Raw genomic sequence first — 22633 nt, 5'->3', positions numbered from 1 at the left:
GCTTGCAAACTTTTTCAATCCACAGTAAAAATATATACTTTATATCTGACCCAGTACACACATACATAAATATGTAACTGAAAAGTTTGCACAAAGCAGTGCAATGTGCTTTGATGTCCAAGACATTTTCTGTTCTTTTCCATTTTATTTTTCAAAATCTCTACAGGAATATCTGTTAGGCATCTCAAATAAATAATAATTACATAATTATATGTAAATAATAGTGTAGCAAGGAAAGAACTGACTATTGATTTAACAAAAAATTGGATTCTATCTATTGAGAGGACAGAAGAAGGGGGGAAAGGGGCATGAAAGAGATATGAAATCCTTATTCAACATAACAGGAAAGAAATTTCTAAAAGAGCTGAATAAAGATATAGAATATATGCAAATTACTTTAAAATAGGGAAACAAAGCATAGAAGAAACAGTTAAGAATGTCCAGAGTAGGGCGCCTGGGTGGCTCAGTCGTTAAGCGTCTGCCTTCAGCTCAGATTATGATCCCAGAGTCCTGGGATCGAGTCCCACATCGGGCTCCCCCCTCGGTGGGAAGCCTGCTTCTCCCTCTCCCACTCCCCCTGCTTGTGTTCCTGCTCTCGCTGTCTCTGTCAAATAAATAAATAAAATCTTTAAAAAAAAAAAAAAAAAAAAAGAATGTCCAGAGTAGTTGCCACTAGGGAGAACAGGATGTCACAGGATATGGGGGCTGAGGAGGTATGACTCAGAGGTTTTTGGGTTTTGGTAGCTTCTGAGCAGTATTTGACTTTTTGACCTTTATATATATTGCTTGATAAAAATTAAAAAATATTTTAAAAAATACACATAATATATGTAGCCACTGTATTTTGCTGACTCTTAGGGACAGGTCAGTTGAATTTCCTGCTTCATACCCAAACCTCCACACCAAAAGTTTGTAGCTGCTTTTTACTCAAAAATCCCAAACTGTGCATTCGCAAGGGCTTGCATTTTAGACCAGAGGTTCCCAATTCTTTTTCAATGCATAAAGACACCTCTTTCTTTAAAAAGAGAGACAGGCAATTCTCCAAAAGAAGGCTGTCCACTTCATGAAGTGTTAAATAAAGTTTGTAAAAAAAACAATTAAAAGAGAGACAGGATAACCAGCGCTGAGAGCATAGACCTTGGACCCAGACTCTGTGTTCAGATCCCACCTTTGCCACTTATTAGCTGTATGATTTGGGGCAAGTCTCTGAATTTCTCTGCCTCCTCAGCTTCAATATCTGTAATGTAGGGATAATGACAGTATTTACCTCCAGGAGGTGTTGTGAAAATTAATTGAGTTCATTTTTTTAAGTGCTCAGACCAATGCCTGCCATGTTAAATACGTAACATTTCACAAGAAGGTAGTATTTACCCTTTGAATCTATAGATTGAGAAACTACCTTCAGAATTACCATGAATTAGTTATCTAAATATTATTAAAATATATGATACTCATATTAATTATAATATATAAAAAATAATTCATATTTTCTTTATCACACCAGAATCTGCAGTTTGCAAAAGAGTATACCTGTAGAAAATGCTATTACTTTTCAGTCTGTGGACAAGGTTCAATGTGGATATGATTTTGTAGTAAATCTGAGGAGGTCTGGAGTTCACAACACACATATACTGTCCATCTACTGACCCTCCATGCCTGTAAAGTAGGACCTATAATTGGTCCTTTTTAACTGATGAGAGTCTTCCCAGAATTTTTATGTGGAAGCTACACTAATAGGATCTCTCCCCTCCCCCCAATATAATCATGGTCCAAGACGAACCTGTGAGAACTGAGTAAACAAAATCAACACAGACTGCAGGAGTTTAGTCCCTCTGAAACTTAACATAAGAAATTATTGACCAGAGCTACTGGGAGGCATGTTTAGAATACAAGTGTCATTAGGAAGCTTAAATCTAATATAGTCCGTTGTCTGACAATTGACTCTATTCAGAGAAGGGGTTAGCAAAGAGCTGAAGTGGGGGATGGTTGGAAAAGAAAAGGTGTCCTCACTTCTCTTGCACTGTCTGGGGAAGAAGTATCCTGACCTATGAACACACATACTCCAATCCTTTGATACAAACGTCCCTATGCTATGGCAATACAAATCCTGATGGTTACATTAGTTAATTTTTTATCTATCTTCATTTGTTCGAATCCAAGTTTACCAAGCAACATTCTGGTGATAATTTTTCTTCCTATATAAGTTTGTCTGTAAGTAAAATTGTCGTTGGCATTATTACTTTTCCTTGTAAGTGAATGAATCAGCATTCTGGATTATATGGCAGTTGCTATGAATGGCTTTTTTTTATAGCATGAGTCCTCGAGAAAATCCTCAAGTCTGGGTACCCAGCAGGAAGCAGGCTCAGCACCTCCAAAAGAACGGCCAGAGGACAGGATGATGGAATGATGGAGAAAGGTACTCCTGCCTCACTCCTAGCTGTTCTGTAGGTGACATCTCTCCATCTCATCTTTTAAAATTACAACCTGGCCTGATACAGAACCCACATTCCCCATACTGTTGCAACTTTGGGTTTTCCTGGCAGGGAAAGTCCCCGACTACATTGTTCTCTCCAGGAAAAGTGGGTTAAGGTGGAGTTTTGGCTTTACTTTAGGATCTGTGTTATATCGATTATTTAAACTGTTTTCATAAACCACCACTTATGTGCTATATTGATTCATTCACTTCAACGTTCATCTTGATCAATGAGCAAAACACTTTGTTGGGAGATAGACGATTATAAAGATGGATTATGAAAATATGGAAGTAACCCAAGTGTCTGAACGGATGAATGGATAAGCAAAATGTGATATCTATATATAATGGAATATTATTCAGCCTTGAAAAAGAAGAAAATTCTGACACATGTTAAAACAGGGATGAAAGTGGAAGACATTATGCTAAGTGAAATAAGGCAATCCCCAAAAGACAATTACTGTATCATTTCTTTTATTTGGGGTCCCTAGAGTAGTCAAACTCATAGAGAGAGAAAGTAGAACGGTGGCTGTCAGGGGTTGGGGTGGGAAGAAATGGGGAGTTGTTATTTAATGGGCACAGAGTTACAGTTTTGCAAGAGGGAAAGAGGTTATGGATGGTGAGGTTATGGGTGGTGGAGATAGCATAATCACATGAATGTGCTTAATGCCACTGAATTGTACACTTAAATATGATTAGCAGGGTCAATTTTATGGCAGGTATATTTTACTACAATAAAGAAAAAAAGACAGATTATGGTCCCTGTCCCAAGGTGCTTACAACCGCTAAGAGAGGCCAAACAGGAAGGTGGGTTTAGCATTATAGGGATGCAGACTAAAGCTAGGTTAATGCTGACACCAGCCCATTTCACAAAGAAACTGATACAAGACGTAGGTCATTACGCAATTTCCTCAAATGCTTAAAATCCGTTGAGCCTCCCATTCCTACTTGAAAACCATAAGGCGCAGGGCAACCCGAACGCGTTGTGCCTGCCTGTTCTCTGGCTCTCCTCCCTGGGTTGGACCTGAGAACCCCTCGCTGGCCCATCAGATGGCGCCGCCGCCCGCAGTGCATCTCCAGGCGCATAGGGGGCGCTGTGGCCTTGGCCTCTTTCCCTCCCCCGCCTCGGTGACCCTTGCTTCCGCCTCCGGAGCCCGCCTCTCCTCGCCGGTGCTCAGCTGCGCAGTCTCCGGCTGCGGGCCTGTGGGGAAGATGGCGGCGTCTTCGAGTGGAGAGAAGGAGAAGGAGCGGCCGGGAGGCGGCTCTGGAGCGGCCGGCGGTAACAGCACGCGAGAGCGGCTGCTGTCTGCGCTGGAAGATCTGGAAGTTTTGTCGAGGTAATGCCGTCGGTCTGAGGACCTGACTGGGCTGGGCCGGCAGGACTGACTGTGGATCGGCCGCGCCTGCCTGGGGCTCGTTCCTGGGGCTCCGCGGGGGAGGCCGCGCCCCCAAAGACGGTGCACGAGTATGGTGGACTTGACGTCCGCAACCTTCCGGGACTCCGAGATGGCATTTCCCCCCCTTAGAGGACATTTTAGTAATGACAGTGACCCTGGAACCCCGACACTGTCAGAATCGTAGCGGACCTTAGAGGTCGCCAGGTGTGAGTACCTTTGTCCACGAACTCTCGACAGATGTTTAAGGAACCCCCCCCCCCCGGGTCCCAGACGCTGGGAGACAGTAGTGAGGGGGAGACTAGATGCGGACATAGAGCAGCCCAGTGTCAAGGGGCAGAGACAGACGTAAACAGACACTCTGGTGCGTTTTTAATCAGAGGCGTGCGCCCCGGGTTACTGGAACTTGAGGACTATAGGTGCCTGTCTCAGTTGTAGTCAGGGCAGGCTTCCTGGAGAAAGGACTGCATGGGAAGAATGAGTTCACCGCACTCTGTAGGCGGCAGGTAGCTGGAAGAGCAGGTGCAAACGCCTGGAGGCATGAGCACGCGCGACTTGGTGCAGTTCCAAGTTTGGGATGGCTGGAGTGCAGCGAGTATGGAAGAGGTAGAAGAAATGGGATGTCATTCCTCTTAACTCTGCCATCGTTCATGGTAGTTTGTCAAGTTGAAGCCTTCTTTAACTCTCTCACATTCACTTGGATGTTGAAATTGTTTTGCTTCTTCCTCCTAAAATGTTGCTCAGATTTGACCTCTTGTTCCCATCCCCACCGTCCTATCTTTTGATGCAGCCTCCCGACTTGTCTTTATGCTTCTGCACTTTCTATATTGCCCAACAGCAGGGCTATCTTTTTAAAAGACTTCTCGTATCACTTTTCTGCTTTAAAATATTTGGTAGGTTCCCGTTGCCCAGTGAGATAAAGTCCAAATGTCTAGCTTAGTGTGCCACTTTTCTGTAAATATGTTTATTTCTGAAGAAGTGACACCCCCTTTGGGAAGTAATGTCTGCTGCTTTTTGTTCTGGGTGAATCTTGGTCTTTGAATGTCAGATCTTTGCCTTAGTATATTTAATGAACTATTACTTCTCACCCTTTTACTCTGGAGCCCAGTAAATTCGTTTCTTCTCTGAGTTTACTTGCTGTAACATAATTTGTCTGTTTTGTGACCCTGGTATGTATTTCATACTCATCAAGTTCGGAGACTGTTTTTTGAACCTATGCATACAGGGTAATGGTCTTTGAAAATTTCTTCTGACATTGGACAACTCGGTAGTCAACCTTAAGATCTTGGCTCTGGATTATTTGGCTATAGCTCTGTGTATCTGAGGTGTGTTTTCCTGCTGCTGTTGGTACCTGCCCGAGTGCATATACGGGATAGTCATGTACTCTTCGCTTGAGATAGCATGATTAAATAATTTATCAGTTGTGTTAATTTGAGACCAAATTGAAATTGTCTTGTAAATTGACCAGTTTATCTTTCTCCCTCTTTGATTGTTTCCTTAATTCCTGAGTATAGCATTTTCTGTTTGATGAAATGTATCAAGAATCTGTTTCTGAAACTTCCCCACTTGAGCTTTGTAGTTGTGCATGATTAGTTGTGCTGAGTTCTCTTTTGCTTTCTCTAAAAGAAGCTGTAGTTCTATTGCCCTTTCCCCAGGAATGCTTTACACTTTTGATTTCTCATTGATTTGCAGTCCTTACTAATCTGTTGACAAATTGGAGATAAGCTTCTTCTTTCTTGGGGGTCCTTGCGGCCTGGTAATAAGCGTTACTTTAAAAGTTTGTTTTTCTTTTCCTCTGATTTTCTCCTGACTTAATCCGTCATGTTATTGTTCATCTCTAAAGAAAGACTGGGTGACAGTAAGTGAGTGAAAATTTACCTCTTTTGTGACCCTGGAGATGGTTGGTGGTGGTAGTGGAAGAGATGTCACTTTGTGCTTGGCCACCTAAGACTTACTGAGACTTCACAGAATGAGGCTATGCCAGTGTGATTGGCTTTCAGAAAAAATCCCATTATGTTAGCAATCAGATATAGCTGCATTTACTGCTTCTGTGATCTGTGAAATTCGTCATTATCCTCTTAATGAAATTTTTCTCTTGTTTGCATTTTTTATGAAAAATTGGAAAGAAAAACTAATGTAACCTCTTGACTTTAGAAAATAGTGGGTTTGAAATTTAGGATATATTTTCTACTGTTACCTGGTTATATAGCTTTTCAGTATATTTATTACTTTGTAAAACGTGATAGAATGAGGTAGTCTTTGGAGGAACTTATTTTATTATATTTTTTTATTTGAGAGTGCAAGAGCATGAGCAGGGGAGGGGCAGAAGGAGAGGGAATATCGGTATATTTGTTACTTTGTAAAATGTGAAAGAATAAGGTAGTCTTTGGAGGAATTTTAAAAATAGAAACACAAATTATAGTCTACAAGTTTTTCTTAACATGTTTGTGACTCAGAACTCAATTGTCTTCCAGAAACCATGTTGATAGGAGTCTTGAGGTTTCCACACCAGCCTATTAATCTGTTTATCTATAATTTACCTGAAGTGTAGTACCATTAATAATATGCGATTTAACCCCCATGTAAATTATATTTCTGTGGGGAATTGTGGATGGATTCTAATTTGATATGCCAGGAGTACAGCTGCTTCTGTAGCGGGACAGGGCTCTCTCTCCCACACCTGTAACCAGTGAGTGGGCTCAGGGGTTCCTTCAGCCTCTTTTTACCATTGGGGAGGACAGAAGTTTTCACTTTGCTCTAGACTGCTACTGAACAGCACTAAGTCTTACAGCTTTTTCCTTCCCACTGTACTCTTGTGTCTAAGGCAAGCTCTTTTAAGGTTTTCTGTGGATTTCTAGTCCCAGATTTGCAAGAAAGGCAGAAAAAGGCTCATTCCACATCTCCCACTGTACCTCCCATCCCCACCACCCCCACCCCTGAAACTAGCCTTTATGTAGACCAGAGGTTCTCAACTGTTTATATCTCATCTATGGGGTAAAGAAAAAGGTTAATATAACACGCTGTTTTCGTAAAATGTCTGTTTAATCCATCAGCAAGTCCTGTCAGCTCTACCTCCAAAATATATTTGAGTCTGTACATGTTTCACCTGTTTCCATTACTAAATCCTAGTGGCTAGGATCTAGTCAAAGCCAATATCATCTTTTGCCTGGAACACTACAGAAGCCACTTAACTTGATTTCCATTCTAGCCCTCTTAAAATCCGTTCCCCAGATAGCTTAGCAGGTTGCTTAAAAACATAAATCAGTTCATGTCATCTCCCTGTTTAAAAAGATCCAGTCACTTCTCATTGTACCTGGAATGAAATACTGGTCCTTTCCCGTGACCTGCAAGGCCCTAACATGATCTGGCCCCTTCCCTAACTACCCATGTCCTCATTTTGTATCCTGCTCCCCAGTACCTACTACTGTATTCTGGCCACACTTCCTCAAACCCATCTTTGGGCCCCTGAACTAGCTATGTAGTTACAAACATTGTTATTCATGGCTGGCTTTTCTTAGAGAAGCCTTCCCTGACTCCACCCAGTGTAAGTGGGTGTTTTATGGAAACAACTCTTTTCTGTTGACAGTCATATTTCATTGGTATTTATGTACTGGATATTTATGTAATTATAGTAGTAAGTAAATCTTGCATAAATGGGTCTGGTAACAAACACAACTGAGTCTTGCTGGTGAGAGCCCAAGTGCACAGTCACTGTGGGGCAGGGGCTGTGAATACTCAGCATGCTGTGGGTACCATGAATCCAGCAATTCAGTTAGGTAGAGATCTGTTGATAGTTTCTATTGTATTTATTTTGCAAAGATGTTTTGGTTTTTGGTTTTTCTTTTTTAGAGAACTTATAGAAATGTTGGCAATTTCAAGAAACCAAAAGTTGTTGCCACCTGATGAGGAAAACCAGGTAAGTGGCTTCTTTTTAAATTACAAACAAGAAATCCCCATAATTTCTGCAATTTCCCTATTTACACTTACTTTGTATGAGAACAGGAAGATTGGATTCTGTTAAATTAATGACAGCTTTTAAATTGGTATTTTCTTTGAATAACTTACGTTAGGTAACACTGCTTAAAAAGAAAATAGCTGCTTAAGGGTTTAGCAGTATTATTTTCTCTTATAGTTCTAGTTTATTCATTTTTGTCTTTTGAATTAACCAACAAAGCTTGTTAAATGGAGATTAAAACAATACTTGAAAGAAAAAAAATTAATGCTCTCATAAGGTAACCTTTTATTATAGGCTTGGTTCCCCTAATGCAACTTGAAAATGAACAGAAATAAAAGAGCATGCAACTGTTAATAGAAGTTATTTTGTGGATGTTAAGTTTACAAGTTTTTATTTTCTTTATTCCTTTCTGTGCTTTGTAATTTTCTACAGTGCGCAAATTTTTTTTCTGATCCAAAAACTTATTAAGAGGGTAAATGTCATTTTACGTGTTTTTTTACCATAATTTTTAAAAAAATTAAAACAGCTGGGAAGGATTAACCTTTTTAATGATATGAGATAGCTCTGTGCCCCATCATTATCTTAATTTTATCTTATGATATGTTTTAAGGGCAGAGAAATTTGATTGACTGTCAATAGAGAAGTATCATAAAACTTTTTTCTTCAAAGATTAATCCCCTCAGGTGGAGAGGAGGGATTAGATAAAGCTACAAGTAGTAAAAGTTGGTAATTTTGGGGATATTAAAGTTATTTTTTCTATGTTGTTTAGTTTTTAGAAAAAGCTTATAGAGAAATATGTTAATAGAGGAATGCCAGTCTCAGATACTTTATTGATGAATACCTGTGAAATTAAATAAGGATTTATTACAAAATGAGCAAAATGAAATACAAGTTTTGACTTTACTTCCTAGGCACTTATTATAAGCTTGCCAGAGGTACAGATTATTCAGTAGGTCATAACTAAGACCTGCCCAATCAGCACTAACCTTTCTTACACTTTGTAAGGAGTAGCAGTTCTCCTGCTTAAAAAATAACAGTGCCTTATCACATAAGGTTGTTATGAGGATTTATGATAGTGCATGTTAAGTACACATAGGAAGAGCTTATTAATAGATAGTTCTTATCATCACCACCGCAGGACAGAATTAAACCTTATACTTAGTACTGTGAATTCCTGTATAATTTTCATTGAAACTATTAAATATTAGTGGGATGTGCCCATTTGAAAATTTATTTACTATTTCTGGAAATTGCTCTTTTTTAAACCATCTTCATCATAAAGCAATACTGTGCATGACGTCACAGGTTTAATATGAGTCATATATTTTCTTGAACATAATAGCACAGATGTGTAACTGTAAAAGTTTTTTAAGCATCATACATTTACCATAAAAGTATTTCTGAGATCAGTTCAACTCTGAGATAGCCATTATGAAGCATTTACTATAATTATATTGTCAAGTTTCCTTACATTATAGTTTAATACTTTGCTCATTTATTTGCTATCATAGTTGATTATATACAATTTTGTAACTTTAAAAAAATTGTGCATTTTGTCATAATGTCTTTGTATCCTGTTTAGCGCTTTGGGGTTTTTTATTTTAATTTTCCAGTTTAATTGAGATATAGTAGAAATATAACATTGCATTAGTTTAAGACATACAACATGATGATTTGATATATATATGTATTGTGAAATGATTCAACAATAAGTTTAGTTAACATACATCACCTCACATAGTTATAGTTTTTTTTTTTTCTTGTGATAAGAACTTTTAAGAAGATGACAGGAAACCATGGCACCTTTTTATGTACCTATTGGTGATTTGGGTGTCTTTGGAAAACTTCTATTCCATTTTTTCTCTGTACATTTTTAAGAACTTTTTTAAAGTTGCTAAGCTTAGCGGCTTTCAAGTATACAATGCAGTATTGTTAACTGTTGTCACGGTTTCTGTACATTATATCCCCAGAACCTACTGATCTTATAACTGGAAGTTTGTACCTTTTGATCATCTTCACCCATTTTGCCCACCCCCCTCCCTGGCAACCACCAGTCTGATTTCTTTTTCTATGAATTTGGCTTTTTTAGATTCCACGTGCAAGTGAGATCATGCAGTATTTGTTTTCGTCTGATTTATTTCACTTAATATAATGTCCTCAGGGTCCATCCATGTTATCACAAATGGCAAGATTTCCTTCTTTTTTATGGCTGAATAATATTTCTCTCTGTGTGTATATACATTCCACATTTTCTACTAATTCGAAGAGATATAGGTACCCAGTATTTATAGCAGCATTATCAGCGATAGCCAAATTATGGAAAAAGCCCAAATGTTCGTCAACTGATGAATGGATAAAGAGGTGGTATTTACACATACATACACACACGCACGTGCGCACACAATGGAATATTACTCAGCCATAAAAAAGAATGAAATCTTGCCATTTGCAGCAACTTGGATGGAGCTAGAGAGTATTATGCTGAGTGAAATAAGGCAGTCAGAGAAAGACAAATACCATATGATTTTGCTCATATGTGGAATTTTTTTAAAAGATATTATTTATTTGTCAGTGAGCGTGCAAGCAGGGGGAGCAGCAGGCAGAGAAGTAGGCTCCCCCGCTGAGTAAGGAGCCCAATGCGGGACTGGATCCCAGGATCCTGGAATCATGACCTGAGCCGAAGGCAGACACTTAACCGACTGAGGAGCCACCCAGGCGTCCCTCATATGTGGAATTTAAAAAACAAAACAAATGATCGTAGCGGGGAAAAAGGAGAGGGAAACCAAGAAACAGACTCTTAACTGTAGAGAACAAAGTGATGGTTACCAGATGGGAAGTGGGAAGGGGGGATAGGTGAAATAGGTGATGGGGATTAAGGAATGCACTCTGATGAGCACTGGGTAGTATGTGGAAGTGTATATTGTACACTATATTGTACCCCTGAAACTAATATTACACTGTATTATTACTAACTGGAATGTAAATAAAAACTGAAAAAAAATACATAGCACATTTTCTTTATCCATTCATATATTGATGGACGGTTAGTTTTTTTTCATGTCCTGGCTATTGTAAATAATGCAGTGAATGTGTGGGTGCCTATATCTTTCTGAGATAATAATTTCATTTCCTTCTGATAAGTACCCAGAAGTGGAATTGCTGGATCATATGGTAGTTCTGTTTTTAACTTTCTAAGTAATTTCAATACTGTTTTTCCATAGTGGTTGCACCAGTTACCATTCCCACCATCAGTGCACAAGGGTTCTCTTTTCTCCACATCTTTGCCCTCTTCTTATGTCTTGTTTTTTTTGATTATAGCCTTAGTAACTGGTGTGAAGTGATATCCAATTGTGGTTTTGATGCTTAGTGATGTTGAGCACCTTTTCATGTACCTTTGGTCATTTGTATGTCTTTGGAAAAATGTCTGTTCAGTTTCTTTGCCCATTTTTTAATCAGACTTTATTTTGTAGAAATTTTTTAAAGTTGTTGGTGTTAACTAAAATCATCTCAAATACAAGATTTTGGGGGAACCTCCATTACATTATATTTTTAAGGAAAAACTTTAAAATTTTATCTTACCTGGGAAATGAATAAACCTCATTTTGGCATATTGGTAGTTCTGAAGACTTGTTTGTATGAAAGAATAGCATATAATTAGAAAAAGTAGAAAGTCTTGATATTAATCTGTTTTCCAAAATAATCATAGGTAGGTTATTTTTATTCTTAACATTGATTAGAATAATACTTTGAAGGTATTAAAATTTTACAGCCTAGCGAATTCACATGTGGATTCGTTGGAATGTCACTTTTCATTATTCTGCTGTCTGCTTTAATCAACTGTTATCTGACAGGTCCTGGAGTTGTTAATTCACAGAGATGGGGAATTTCAAGAACTGATGAAATTGGCACTGAATCAGGGAAAAATCCATCATGAAATGCAAGTTTTAGAAAAGGAAGTGGAGAAGAGAGACAGTGATATTCAGCAACTACAAAAACAGCTAAAGGAAGCAGAACAAATACTGGTAAGTTGATAGAAGATAAGGTAAAAAAGGATATTAATCTATTTCTGAAAAAGAAATCTGAAAGTATTTTGAAGTGGCAGAAAACTTGACTTTCCAAGTCTAAAAGCGACAACTTGTCAGTTTGGTTAAATGAAAGGCCATTGTCATTCCCTATTTTACTTAATGTTTTTAGATAGTCTGCATTATTTTTGAACCATATTTTCATTATTTAAAGATTTCACAGGATTGCATTAATAGAACTGGGAAGTCATACTTTTATCCTGTCCTGTTAGAAGTTTTCAGTTATTAGTAGTCTAAATCTTTACCTCAGCTTTTAAAAATATTTTGAAATCAGTGGAAGTATGTATCAATTTTAAAAATTGATTAAAATTTACATTAACTTATTTAGTCTTCCATTCTAAACTAGGTGGGATTTGGGCATATGTCAAGGACTCTAGTTTTTTGTTCTTCTTGTTCTTGGCTACTGTTTCAAAAAAGCAATTTCTTTGCTATTATTTGCCCAGTTATTTCACTAAATACTAACTAATGTAATTGTTATATGGTGGTATTACAGAAACAGCTGAGTTTGATTCTCATATGGACCAGACATTGCTGGAAACTTTATCCCTGTTGAATCTTCAAAATGTGTCAAAATGGGCTCCAATAAATAGAAACCTGAGTTGTTCAGGGTAAATTAACCACTCCTGCTGAAGAAATGACCCCAAGTAAATGCTTTTTTAAAAAAAAATATGTAAAGAAATCTATTTTCCATTAAGAAAGTAATACTTACCAAAGATATTCAGAAAATACAGAAAAGTAGAAAGAAGAGGAAAAGATTGTGTTAGTACCTCTGTTCAGATTGCCCTTATTCATAGTTTTGTGCATTTCATTTCAGTCTTAGATGTATTTTTTTTTTTTTTTTAATTTTCCAGTAGGCTTATAATTGATTTTTAAATTGAAGTCTATTTGGGGCACCTGGGTGGCTCAGTTGGTTAAGCAACTGCCTTCGGCTCAGGTCATGATTCTGGAGTCCCGGGATCGGGTCCCACATCAGGCTCCCTGCTCAGCAGGGAGTCTGCTTCTCCCTCTGACCCTCCCCCTCTCATGCTCTCTGTCTCCCATTCTCTCTCTCAGATAAATAAATAAAACCTTTAAAAAAAAATTAAAAAAAAAATAAATTGAAGTCTAGTTGACACATAATGTTACGTTAGTTTCAGGTGTACAACAAGTGATTTTATTTTTTTCAGAGGTTTTCATTTTTTATCTCATAATTAGTAGGCTTAGTTACTAACTGGCTTTCTATTATTATTTATTAAAATTTAAGCATTTTTCATATATTGTATCCTCTTTGCCTAGCTTTGCAACTTTCTGTTATAAATAATGCTTTGATGAATATCATTGCAGAAAGGTCTTTTTTATCTTCTGCATTTCAGATTACATTCTTTAGATTTGATTTCCAAAAATGTAATTATTGAGTTAAAGACAGTTAACACAAGGACCGTAAAAAGACTGAATTTTATGATTTAGGTAATAGCAACTAACATTTATTGAACACTTATGCATCAGGCCTTGTGCTTGTTTGCAGCTTACATGTATTATCTCAGTCTTCATAACAATTATGCTAGGTTAGTACCATTATTGCATTTTACAGATGAAGAAACCGAAATTTTAAATTAATAACTACCTTGCCCAGGAAGAGTGAAAAGTAGAGAGATGGAACTTAAACCTAGTTCTCTCTGACTCCATACTCTTAACCACTGTGTTATAGTTGAGGATGCATATACTTAGCTTAACTTCATTTTACCCTTTAATGTACCTTTCAGGGGGTTTTGGGGGGTTGTGGGTGTTTTCATTATAGGAGTCTTTAAGTATGGAGGTAATGGTAATGTATAAATGAGTAAGACTATCAATCCGGGAATGTGTCTTGTAAACTAGAAAAAAAATATTTTGGTATTTTATCCTTGAACTAAATGCAAGAATAGGATGCTTTGGGAGTGGTATGTGGTGTGGATCTCTTATGCATTTCCGATAGAAGGCATAAAGAAAAAAATGTTAGGGGCTCCTGGGTGGCTCAGTTGGTTAAGTGTCTGCCTTCAGCTCAGGTCATGATCCCAGGGTCCTGGGATTGAGTCCCGCATCGGGCTCCCTGCTCGGCGGGGAGTCTGCTTCTCCCTCTGCCCCTCCCCCCACTCATGGGCTCTCTCTCTCTCTCTCTCTCTCTCTCAAAAATAAATAAAATCTTTAAAAAAAAGTAAACAATCCAATTTATACTTTGTTTCTAACAATTAATTTGTAAATGAAGACTGATTCATGAATATATATTATTACTTTCCTTAACCAACTGAAATAAATGATTCCCAAATGGTGTTTCAGAACATTACAAATAAATTGTGGGGATTTCCAGCTTTTGCATATTGTTCCTATAGGATTAATGATTTTGTGAATTAAGCCAAAAATTCTGCTTGATATAGTTAAGAATAAACCATATTTCTTTTTTTAATATTCAAATTAGGCAACAGCTGTTTACCAAGCAAAAGAAAAACTCAAATCAATAGAAAAAGCAAGAAAAGGTAAGTATTGTGGAAATACTGAATGACTTTCTGAAAAATCCCAAGTTTTGGGTTCAAGAAATGGATGAGAGTGTTATTGGTAATCATTTGCTGCTGTTGAAGTGATTCCATTAAATTTTTATCGTAAAGTGTCTGCCAGGTGCTAGCACTGTGCTGTGTATCATTGGGGAGGTATCACACCTTTTTCAGGTTCTAAGAAGCAATAATATAAGGCAAGTTATGGCTGTGTATCTGAATATGCAGTAAAGACAATGAGTTTATAAGAAGGGAAGAGAACTGTGAGCTGGAAGCAAGTGGGATGTGAGTTGGATCTTAAAAGACAGGACAGAGAGTGAAAGAGAATGTACAGTGGGCAACTGGAGTGGGACTAGAGTGTCCTGAAGTCCAAACTAGATGTGGCTTTGGGATATGTGCACATTTAATGGTGCAGATGCCCAACATGCCTTCTTTTCCTGTCCCGCTTCTCTCTTTAAAAAACTTCCATTTTGGATTTTTTAGTTTAGGTACTAAAAGTTAGAATTAAAACTTTGGTTACTTGCTTTTAATGATTTGTAGATGATTTACCTTAATCACCTCAAAGTTGTCTTTCTTCTTCTTTTCCTGTTTCAGATAACTACTGTTAATGTTTGGTGTGTGTTCATTTTTTTAGATGTTTAATACAAATATAATAACAGTACAAATACATATGTGTACGTATATTCTAAAACAAAAATCAGGTCATGCTATACATATTATTTAGCAGCTTACTTTTTTTAATCTAATGAATATATTGTGGACGTGTTTCTACTTAGGTCTACTTATAATCATAGGGTCACATCAAGCCAACAATTGAGTGGTATAGTGTGAACTGCTGCTCTCATTTAATAGTTTAGATGTCATTGGAAAACAAAACACTCCTTCCTCTACTTTGTATTCATTGTTGCTTTAAGAACAGTAAGAATATTTAATGGTAGTTAATAATTGAGATTAGTGAACTTAGTCATGCTAATGTCCCAAATTTGATACTTTGTTAGCTGTTTTTTTCTAGATGTCTTGTTCTTTAGTTGGGAAATCTATATGATTTAAGTTTAACAATATACATATTATTAGGTATTAGGGAAGGTAGGCAACTCAGATTATCCTATTTTCAGGTAATTTAAAATTAAATAGGCGTGACTATGAGGCATGCGTTTATACACTTGTAAGTTACTAGACTAACATGTTATCTCTCCTCTTGACTCTCTGAGGTGCCATCTCCTCTGAAGAAATAATTAAGTATGCACATAGGATTAGTGCAAGTAATGCTGTATGTGCCCCACTGACCTGGGTTCCAGGTAAAAATACTTCTCTTTTTATTAGACGTATATGGTTTTGAAAATTCTTAGGTGACTGTACTTTTAAAAAATAGGAAAATGCTTTAAATATAGAATGTATTTATCCTTAGGAACATCTGCTATATATTTTCATGTCTTTAATATCTTATAAGTAATAATGTGGGCCATGGGTTTTATTAGTTTGGTTTTCTACAAAGCTTTTGCCACACGGACTGTGTTTCCTTTTTTTTTTTTTTTTAAGCTATTATTTATTAGAGAGAGAGTGAGAGAGAGCACAAGTGGAGAGGAGAGGGAGAAGCCCCATGTGGGGCTCAATCCCAGGACCCTGAGATCATGACCTGAGCCGAAGGCAGCTGCTTAACCTAAGCTGAGCCACCCAGGCATCCCTGTTTCTGTCCTTTTTAAAGAAAAATCATAAATTAATGTTTAAAAGTATAAGATGATATGTGATGATTCTAAAGTTATAGATTTATATGCCTGTAACACCCAGGCTGGCCAGAAGCCCACTTTTTAGAACCATTGGGGTTTTGTCAAGGGTTCTGGCCTTGGAATCAAGACAATCCCAACTCTTCAGTGATAAAGGTGAAGCACTGAGCACCCAACAGCAAACACATGGGACTGGATATAGCTGGAGTAATTAGAAACAGTAAAAAAGACTAACAAACTACGATACATATTGACAGTACATAAAACATTTATAAGACAGGGACCTAAGGTTGAGCAGCAGTCTTCTGGGAGGAGTGGGAGATAGTATCTCAACATCAGCAATTCATGATGGTGGTATTCTACTATATTAAAAACACTAAGGTTAACTTACAGTTTTGGGGGTAAGTGATCTGGAGTGAGTAAGAAATATTACCAAAAAGTTGGTCCAAATCTGCCAAGTTTTCATCATCCCAAAACTAAATAGTATGCTTTCATGATTAGAAATGAACATTGGCTCCTGATACTCCTCCACTGGAAAGATCTAGGAATTAGTCTTTAAATGATAAGATCAAAGAGGTTGGTTAGGAAAAGTTTTAATTTAGACAGTCCTTCAAATAAGCATTCCAGTCCTTTCTGCATTGTAAAAAAAAAAAAAAAGTGTCATGATCTATTTATTCTCTCAGAGTATGTATCGTTATTTTCTTATTAGGAAATGCAGGTAAGTTAGAAGAATGAAGATCATTATAATTTTCTTAATTTGTCATCTGCAATTGCTAAAATGGCAGACTTTTTTTGTTTTTTTTAAAGATTTTATTTATTTGACAGAGAGACAGTGAGAGCGGGAACACAAGCAGGGGGAATAGGAGAGGGAGAAGTAGGCTTCCTGCTGAACAGGGAGCCTGATGTGGGGTTTGATCCCAGGACCCTGGGATCACAACCTGAGCTGAAGGCAGACGCTTAACAACTGAGCTACCCAGGTGCCCCTCTTTTTTTTTTTTGTAGAGATAATAGTATATTACTGTACAGATTCAAAGAAGAAATGCATGTATTTTTAAATTTAATATTTTGTGCTCTTAATAACAATTGATAAGATGACCTTCCTGTTCCAAAATTGAAAATGGGTGTCTTGAGTTTTTCAAAGCAAGTCAAGGAAAATCAGTACTTCAGAGACGTATTAATGCTTATTTTGCATATGACTGAGTTAAAAGCAGTCTTTTTTTAGGGGACCCACGGAGACCATACCCAACTGATTTAGAGATGAGAAGTGGATTATTGGGTCAGATGAACAATCCTTCCACTAATGGTGTTAACGGTCATTTACCAGGGGATGCACTTGCGGCAGGCAGATTGCCAGGTAATGTCAATCAGAATGGTGCCCTCAGACAGACCAAGGTGTTGCAGACATGATGATGGAATATCTGGCTGTTGAACAAGTTTGGGTTCTAGACCCAGCTTGTTTTAATAGCTGGGTTTTCTGCCAATTATCCTGCTCTCTAGTTTAAAAAGTGTTCTAGCTGGAGTTCATGAAATTAGAATAAATTGACTTTTCTCTCATTTGTTAATAGGTTATTTTCCTCGGGCATTAGGCCTCTCTTTTATTAAAATCTAAACAGCTTTTTAAAATTGTGAAATATACTGTGTAAACAGAATAAGAAATATTCTGAATAAGAAAGAATACAAAGTGAACCTACTCCTGAAAAACTCCCAAATTGAATAACAAAATGAATAATAGCTTTTTATGGGCTTTTCAATAACTAAATAAAATAGCACTTTTGTGAGACTTGGTTCATTCTGAATTTCAGCCTTCCTTAAGTTTTATGTATAGTTTTGTGTTATTCTTATGCTCCCCATCTTTTATCTTTTGTAGGTGACTTGTTTTGATTTGGTAGAACATTTAAAAAGTATAAACTGGTTTTTTTGAGCAATCACTTTTAGTATTTCACCTATTTCATTTTTTCTCTTATTTTTTACAGTTAAAAACATGCTCTAGATAATGCTTTTCTGCTTCACATTTTATTGTAAAGATGTTCCTGTGTTAAGAATGCTTTGTAAACATCATTTTAACGAAAGTACAAACTTGAGAACTCACTGTGCCTTAGTTTCCCTTGATATCTTTGCATTTTTCTCATTTTGATTATTCCATATTACATGCCAGTCAACAGTCCAGTCAGGAGGCAATATGAACAAGGAAAATTTTAAAAAGTATTAATTAGTAACAAGATACTAACTACTAAAGGGTAAAGAGAACTGTTTTTAAAAAATACAGTAATAAGAGAAGTGGGGAGCAGCTACTACTAGGACCAGGCAGAGTACCCAAGGAAGGGACCCACTGAGAAGAGGCTTCTCCCACCCCTATCCTCAGTTCATACCGTGGCACCCTCAGGAGGGTGTAGCTGTGGCTCACGGGATGGCAGAGAAGTTAGATGAGGTTATTCACAGGCTGGAGCCGGCAAGCAGGAAATTATCCACTAGGGTTCCAGGGAGCCTTGCTGGGAAGCCACCTTTAGGGTGATGGTGAGACTTACACGCCACTGTAACTTGCTAGGGTCTGAGCTCACCGCTTGATGTCCCCCTGCCAGCCAGGCACCACGGGAGAGAGAAGGGAAGCATCGGATCCCTCAGTCCTGTTCCCTTTACAGAGTCCCTCCAGTGCCCTCTACTGACGAAGATTAACATTGTGGCTGCTGGCAAAGGAGAAACATTTTCAGGGTCCAGGGAGAAGAGTGGTTTTAAAGCTGAAGAGGCAGTTTAGACTTGTAATACTTAGTGTAGTAGATGTTAGCTATTTAAAATATAGAGAGAGAATAATATACATGACCTACTATATATCTGCATATAGTTTACATAGATACATATAAGAAACATTTGATTTGTCATTGTCAGTGTCTTACAAAAGAAAAATTAGGTCAACTGACTGAAGTTACTTAGATGGAAGCATGATTTAAAAAAAAACACACAGGTTCTAGTTATTAAAACATCATGCTTTTCCTTGATAACTTTGATCTTTGTTAATTTAGCCAAATGTACATTTTGATTCCTGGCCTTAAAAAAAATATTTACTTCAGATTCTGTGCATGAGGGAAGAGTAATTAAGAAGTAAATTGATTACTGGTAGAAGTATTGTTACATATGCTTCTTTCTTTTCTCCAGATGTCCTTGCTCCACAATATCCATGGCAGTCAAATGACATGTCAATGAATATGTTACCACCAAATCACAGTAATGACTTTTTGTTGGAACCTCCGGGGCATAATAAAGAAAATGAAGATGATGTAGAAGTTATGTCAACAGACTCGTCTAGCAGCAGTAGTGACTCTGATTAAAAACATAAAAGACAAAATACATACAGAATTGAATACTATATGGGGTGGGCACTTGGGTGGCTCGATTGAGCGTTGGACTCTTGATTTTGGCTCAGGTCACGATTTCAGGGTTGTGAGATCAAGCCCCGCATCAGGCTCTGTGCTGGGTGTGGAGTCTGCTTAAGATTCCCTCTCTCCCTCTGCCCCTTCCCCCACCACTCTTCCTCTCTAAAAAACAAACAAAACAGAATAGAATACTGTGGAATTCTGTTTCTTAAACAATTGCAAGCCTGTAAAAAAATAGCCAGGTAATACTGGCTATAGTGGAATTGTGCAACCCATCAAAAATCACTGGACTTTCTTTTTAAAGCCAAAAATCATGGTTTCAATTCTAAATCACTAAGTGAATATTTAAAGAATAATCAAAATTTACTGTTGGGGAAAAAAAAAATTACTCAGTGCCGCTCTACCCTGTTATAGTGTAGTTATGTTGAACTTGTACATAGTAGTTCTGGAAATAAAAGTTGAGAGAAATGACCCATGTACATACCACTAATCAGCCCCTGGAATTATTTAGAATAAGGGCAGTGGATCACTGAATGTGTATCATACCTTGAAATAACAAAGCCCTCATTTGAAAGTGAAGGCTGGTAGCTTCTGTTACAGTAACAGGGGAGATTGTTTCAATTTGTACTATCTGTAATTATTGTAATTTTTGTAAATAAACTCACTTTTGTTTGTACTCTGTATGCTTTTTTTTTTTAATTGAAATATGCCTTCACTGTAGGTAAGAAATTATTTTTGTAAATCCAGTTGCATTTTATACATAAATAGAACTCTGGAGTGTGAATGAACATGATGTACTGCATACAGCTAAACTAGTAATCACAACTAGTAGGTTTCACAAAGGCCCATACTGACATTCTTAGAAGAAATAAATTGAAGTTGCTTTTTGTGTTTTTTTTTCCCATTAGTCTTCCCACTAGTTTTTTTTTTAAGTAACTGAAAAAGCTTACCATAATAATGTCTGATCTTAAGAATAATAGATTGGATTGTCTGAAATGTTTAGAAGGAAAGCTATCTCTTGCCTTCACCTTCCCTCTTCCTGCATTTTCCAGAAGGAATCACTTTTAACCACTTTTAACTTAATGGTTAACCTCCATGTTTAAATAATACGCTTATACAACTACAATTTGTCTTTGTGTACTTTTTACATTTTTTTTCAGATTGCAAAAGTAATACAATATTCATAGTGGAGCATTTAGCAAATACAGTAAATTACAAAGGAGAAAATAAAACTTCTACCAAGAGATCATATTAATATTTTCGGATAGGTTCTTGGTCTTTTTTAAAGATCCACATGTATACATTTTTTAAAACAATGTATTTCCTGAGATGCTATATAGTTTTTAGTAATCTACATCCTTGCAATGAACTGAGAATTCAATTTTTCCAACTTCTTTTCCTTTTTAGTATTTAATAAAATTTAGTATTTAGTATTTAATAAAATGGCCTCTGTAGAAAAACATTTGTCTTCCAATTTCAGCAGTTTGCTGGGAACAAAATTATGTTTTTAGATTGGTATCTTGAATAATACAAGGAATGAAATGAGTAGCCTAGTTTGGAATTCTAATAAAGTATAAATTATCTGACAGTTCAGTTTATTTTGTATTAATGTGAATTCAACGTATGCCAATATGCATAAATTAGTCATAACAGTGTCTATTACGTGGTATAGTAAAATATTGGTTGCCTAATTTAAAAAAAATATATAGATAGATGATACACAGCCAAGGAAAAGGGAGTGGAAAGTAGAGAGCTAAAGCAAATAAGGCAAAGTCTTGGTACTTAATGGAATCTGAGTGTAGGGTATATGGAAGTTCATTGTACTGTTTCTGCTTTAGTATGTTTTTTTAAAGTATGCTTAAGTATGTTAACATTCTTTTGTTTTCTGCATCAGAAGTTAACTTTACACCATTTTAAAATGCCAAGGAATGGAAAAGTTTGGACTCTGTTCTGCAAGATGGCTTTGATGCAGCTGAAGGTCTGATTCAAGGATGGCAGGCACAGAAAGTGTGGGAACCCACATTAGCAAACATTTGTGGGTTCTGTTACAGTTCCTTAGGCCGTGATATTTATTTAGGCCACCTATACACTTAAGACCATTTTACTGTATTTGGTTAATCAATATTTTCAATTAACAATTTTGTTGTATCATCATTTTAACAAATAGTTTTTTCAGCAGTTTTTATGAGACCAAATCTTTGGCCAGGATGTATCTCCCTAATTACAATGTTTGTATGGGAAAATGATTTTCTTTGTAACAACAGATTTTATGGCCATTTGAATGAAATCTGTTGCCACATAGTGGGTACTTACATTCCTTAAATGAGGCATACTGTCTTTTAAATCTTTTGCTGAAACTTCCATTTTAAATGTCTTAGCTACTTTACCTTCTGATATATAAAGTCAAAGAATATTAGCATTAGTGATCATATGGAATAGTTTTCAACCATGTTCGTCTCCCATTGACTGGTGCTTCTGGCTGTGTTGAAAAGCCTCCTAGACTGACATGGGGTCAGTGTGAAGGAATATTTGCTATTCGCAATGTAGTCTAGAGCCCCCATGGCTAACTCCCCCTCCCCTGCATCCTGTCCTTTGCTTTCCTTTCCTTCCTCATGTGTTTGAGCATCTTCCAAGTGCTGAGTGTACAGCAATGAATAAGACAGTGAGAGCCTGCCTTCCTGCACTTGACGAAGCTGAGGGGCAAGGGAGGGGACAGTTAATACACCCATAAACAAATCAGTAAGATAAATCCGAATAGTGGCAAGTACAATAAAACATAAGGACACAGTTCAAAATTCAACACTTATTGCAACACCCTGACTTCTCAAAGGAAGGTAAAAGAAACTCCCAAGAGTTGTAGCACAGACCAGAATGGTCTTCAAAAATCAATAAATACATATATGGGTGTTATTTAAAGATATTATGATCAGTTAAAGATACTATGACCAAAAATGTTATATTCAAACACTTGGGTCTCATCAAAGTTTGCCTAAATTTTTATTATTTACTTACACTAATTTTTTTTAAGATTCATTTATTTGAAAGCAAGGGGGCAGGGCAGAAGGAGAGGGACAGAGAGTCTCAAGCGGACTCCATGCTGAGCACAGAGCCCGACATACAGAGCTCAACACGG

General features: G+C 37.0%; 1 protein-coding gene across 1 annotated transcript; it reads left to right on the top strand.

Annotated features, from left to right (window-relative positions):
• The first annotated feature begins 3631 nt into the window (after positions 1-3631).
• Positions 3632-20177, top strand: MED4 (mediator complex subunit 4). Its single transcript, XM_032403026.1, has 7 exons — positions 3632-3810; positions 7717-7783; positions 11674-11844; positions 14336-14393; positions 15620-15706; positions 17355-17486; positions 19283-20177. Exons 1-7 carry the CDS (start codon positions 3686-3688, stop codon positions 19453-19455), a joined length of 813 nt encoding a protein of 270 aa, XP_032258917.1. The 5' UTR covers positions 3632-3685; the 3' UTR covers positions 19456-20177.
• The last annotated feature ends 2456 nt before the right edge of the window (positions 20178-22633 follow it).

The sequence above is a fragment of the Phoca vitulina genome, unplaced genomic scaffold (genome assembly GCF_004348235.1).
Source record: "Phoca vitulina isolate PV1807 unplaced genomic scaffold, GSC_HSeal_1.0 scaffold5, whole genome shotgun sequence".
Taxonomy (NCBI): domain Eukaryota; kingdom Metazoa; phylum Chordata; class Mammalia; order Carnivora; family Phocidae; genus Phoca; species Phoca vitulina.
This window is presented reverse-complemented; position numbering and strand designations above follow the sequence as displayed.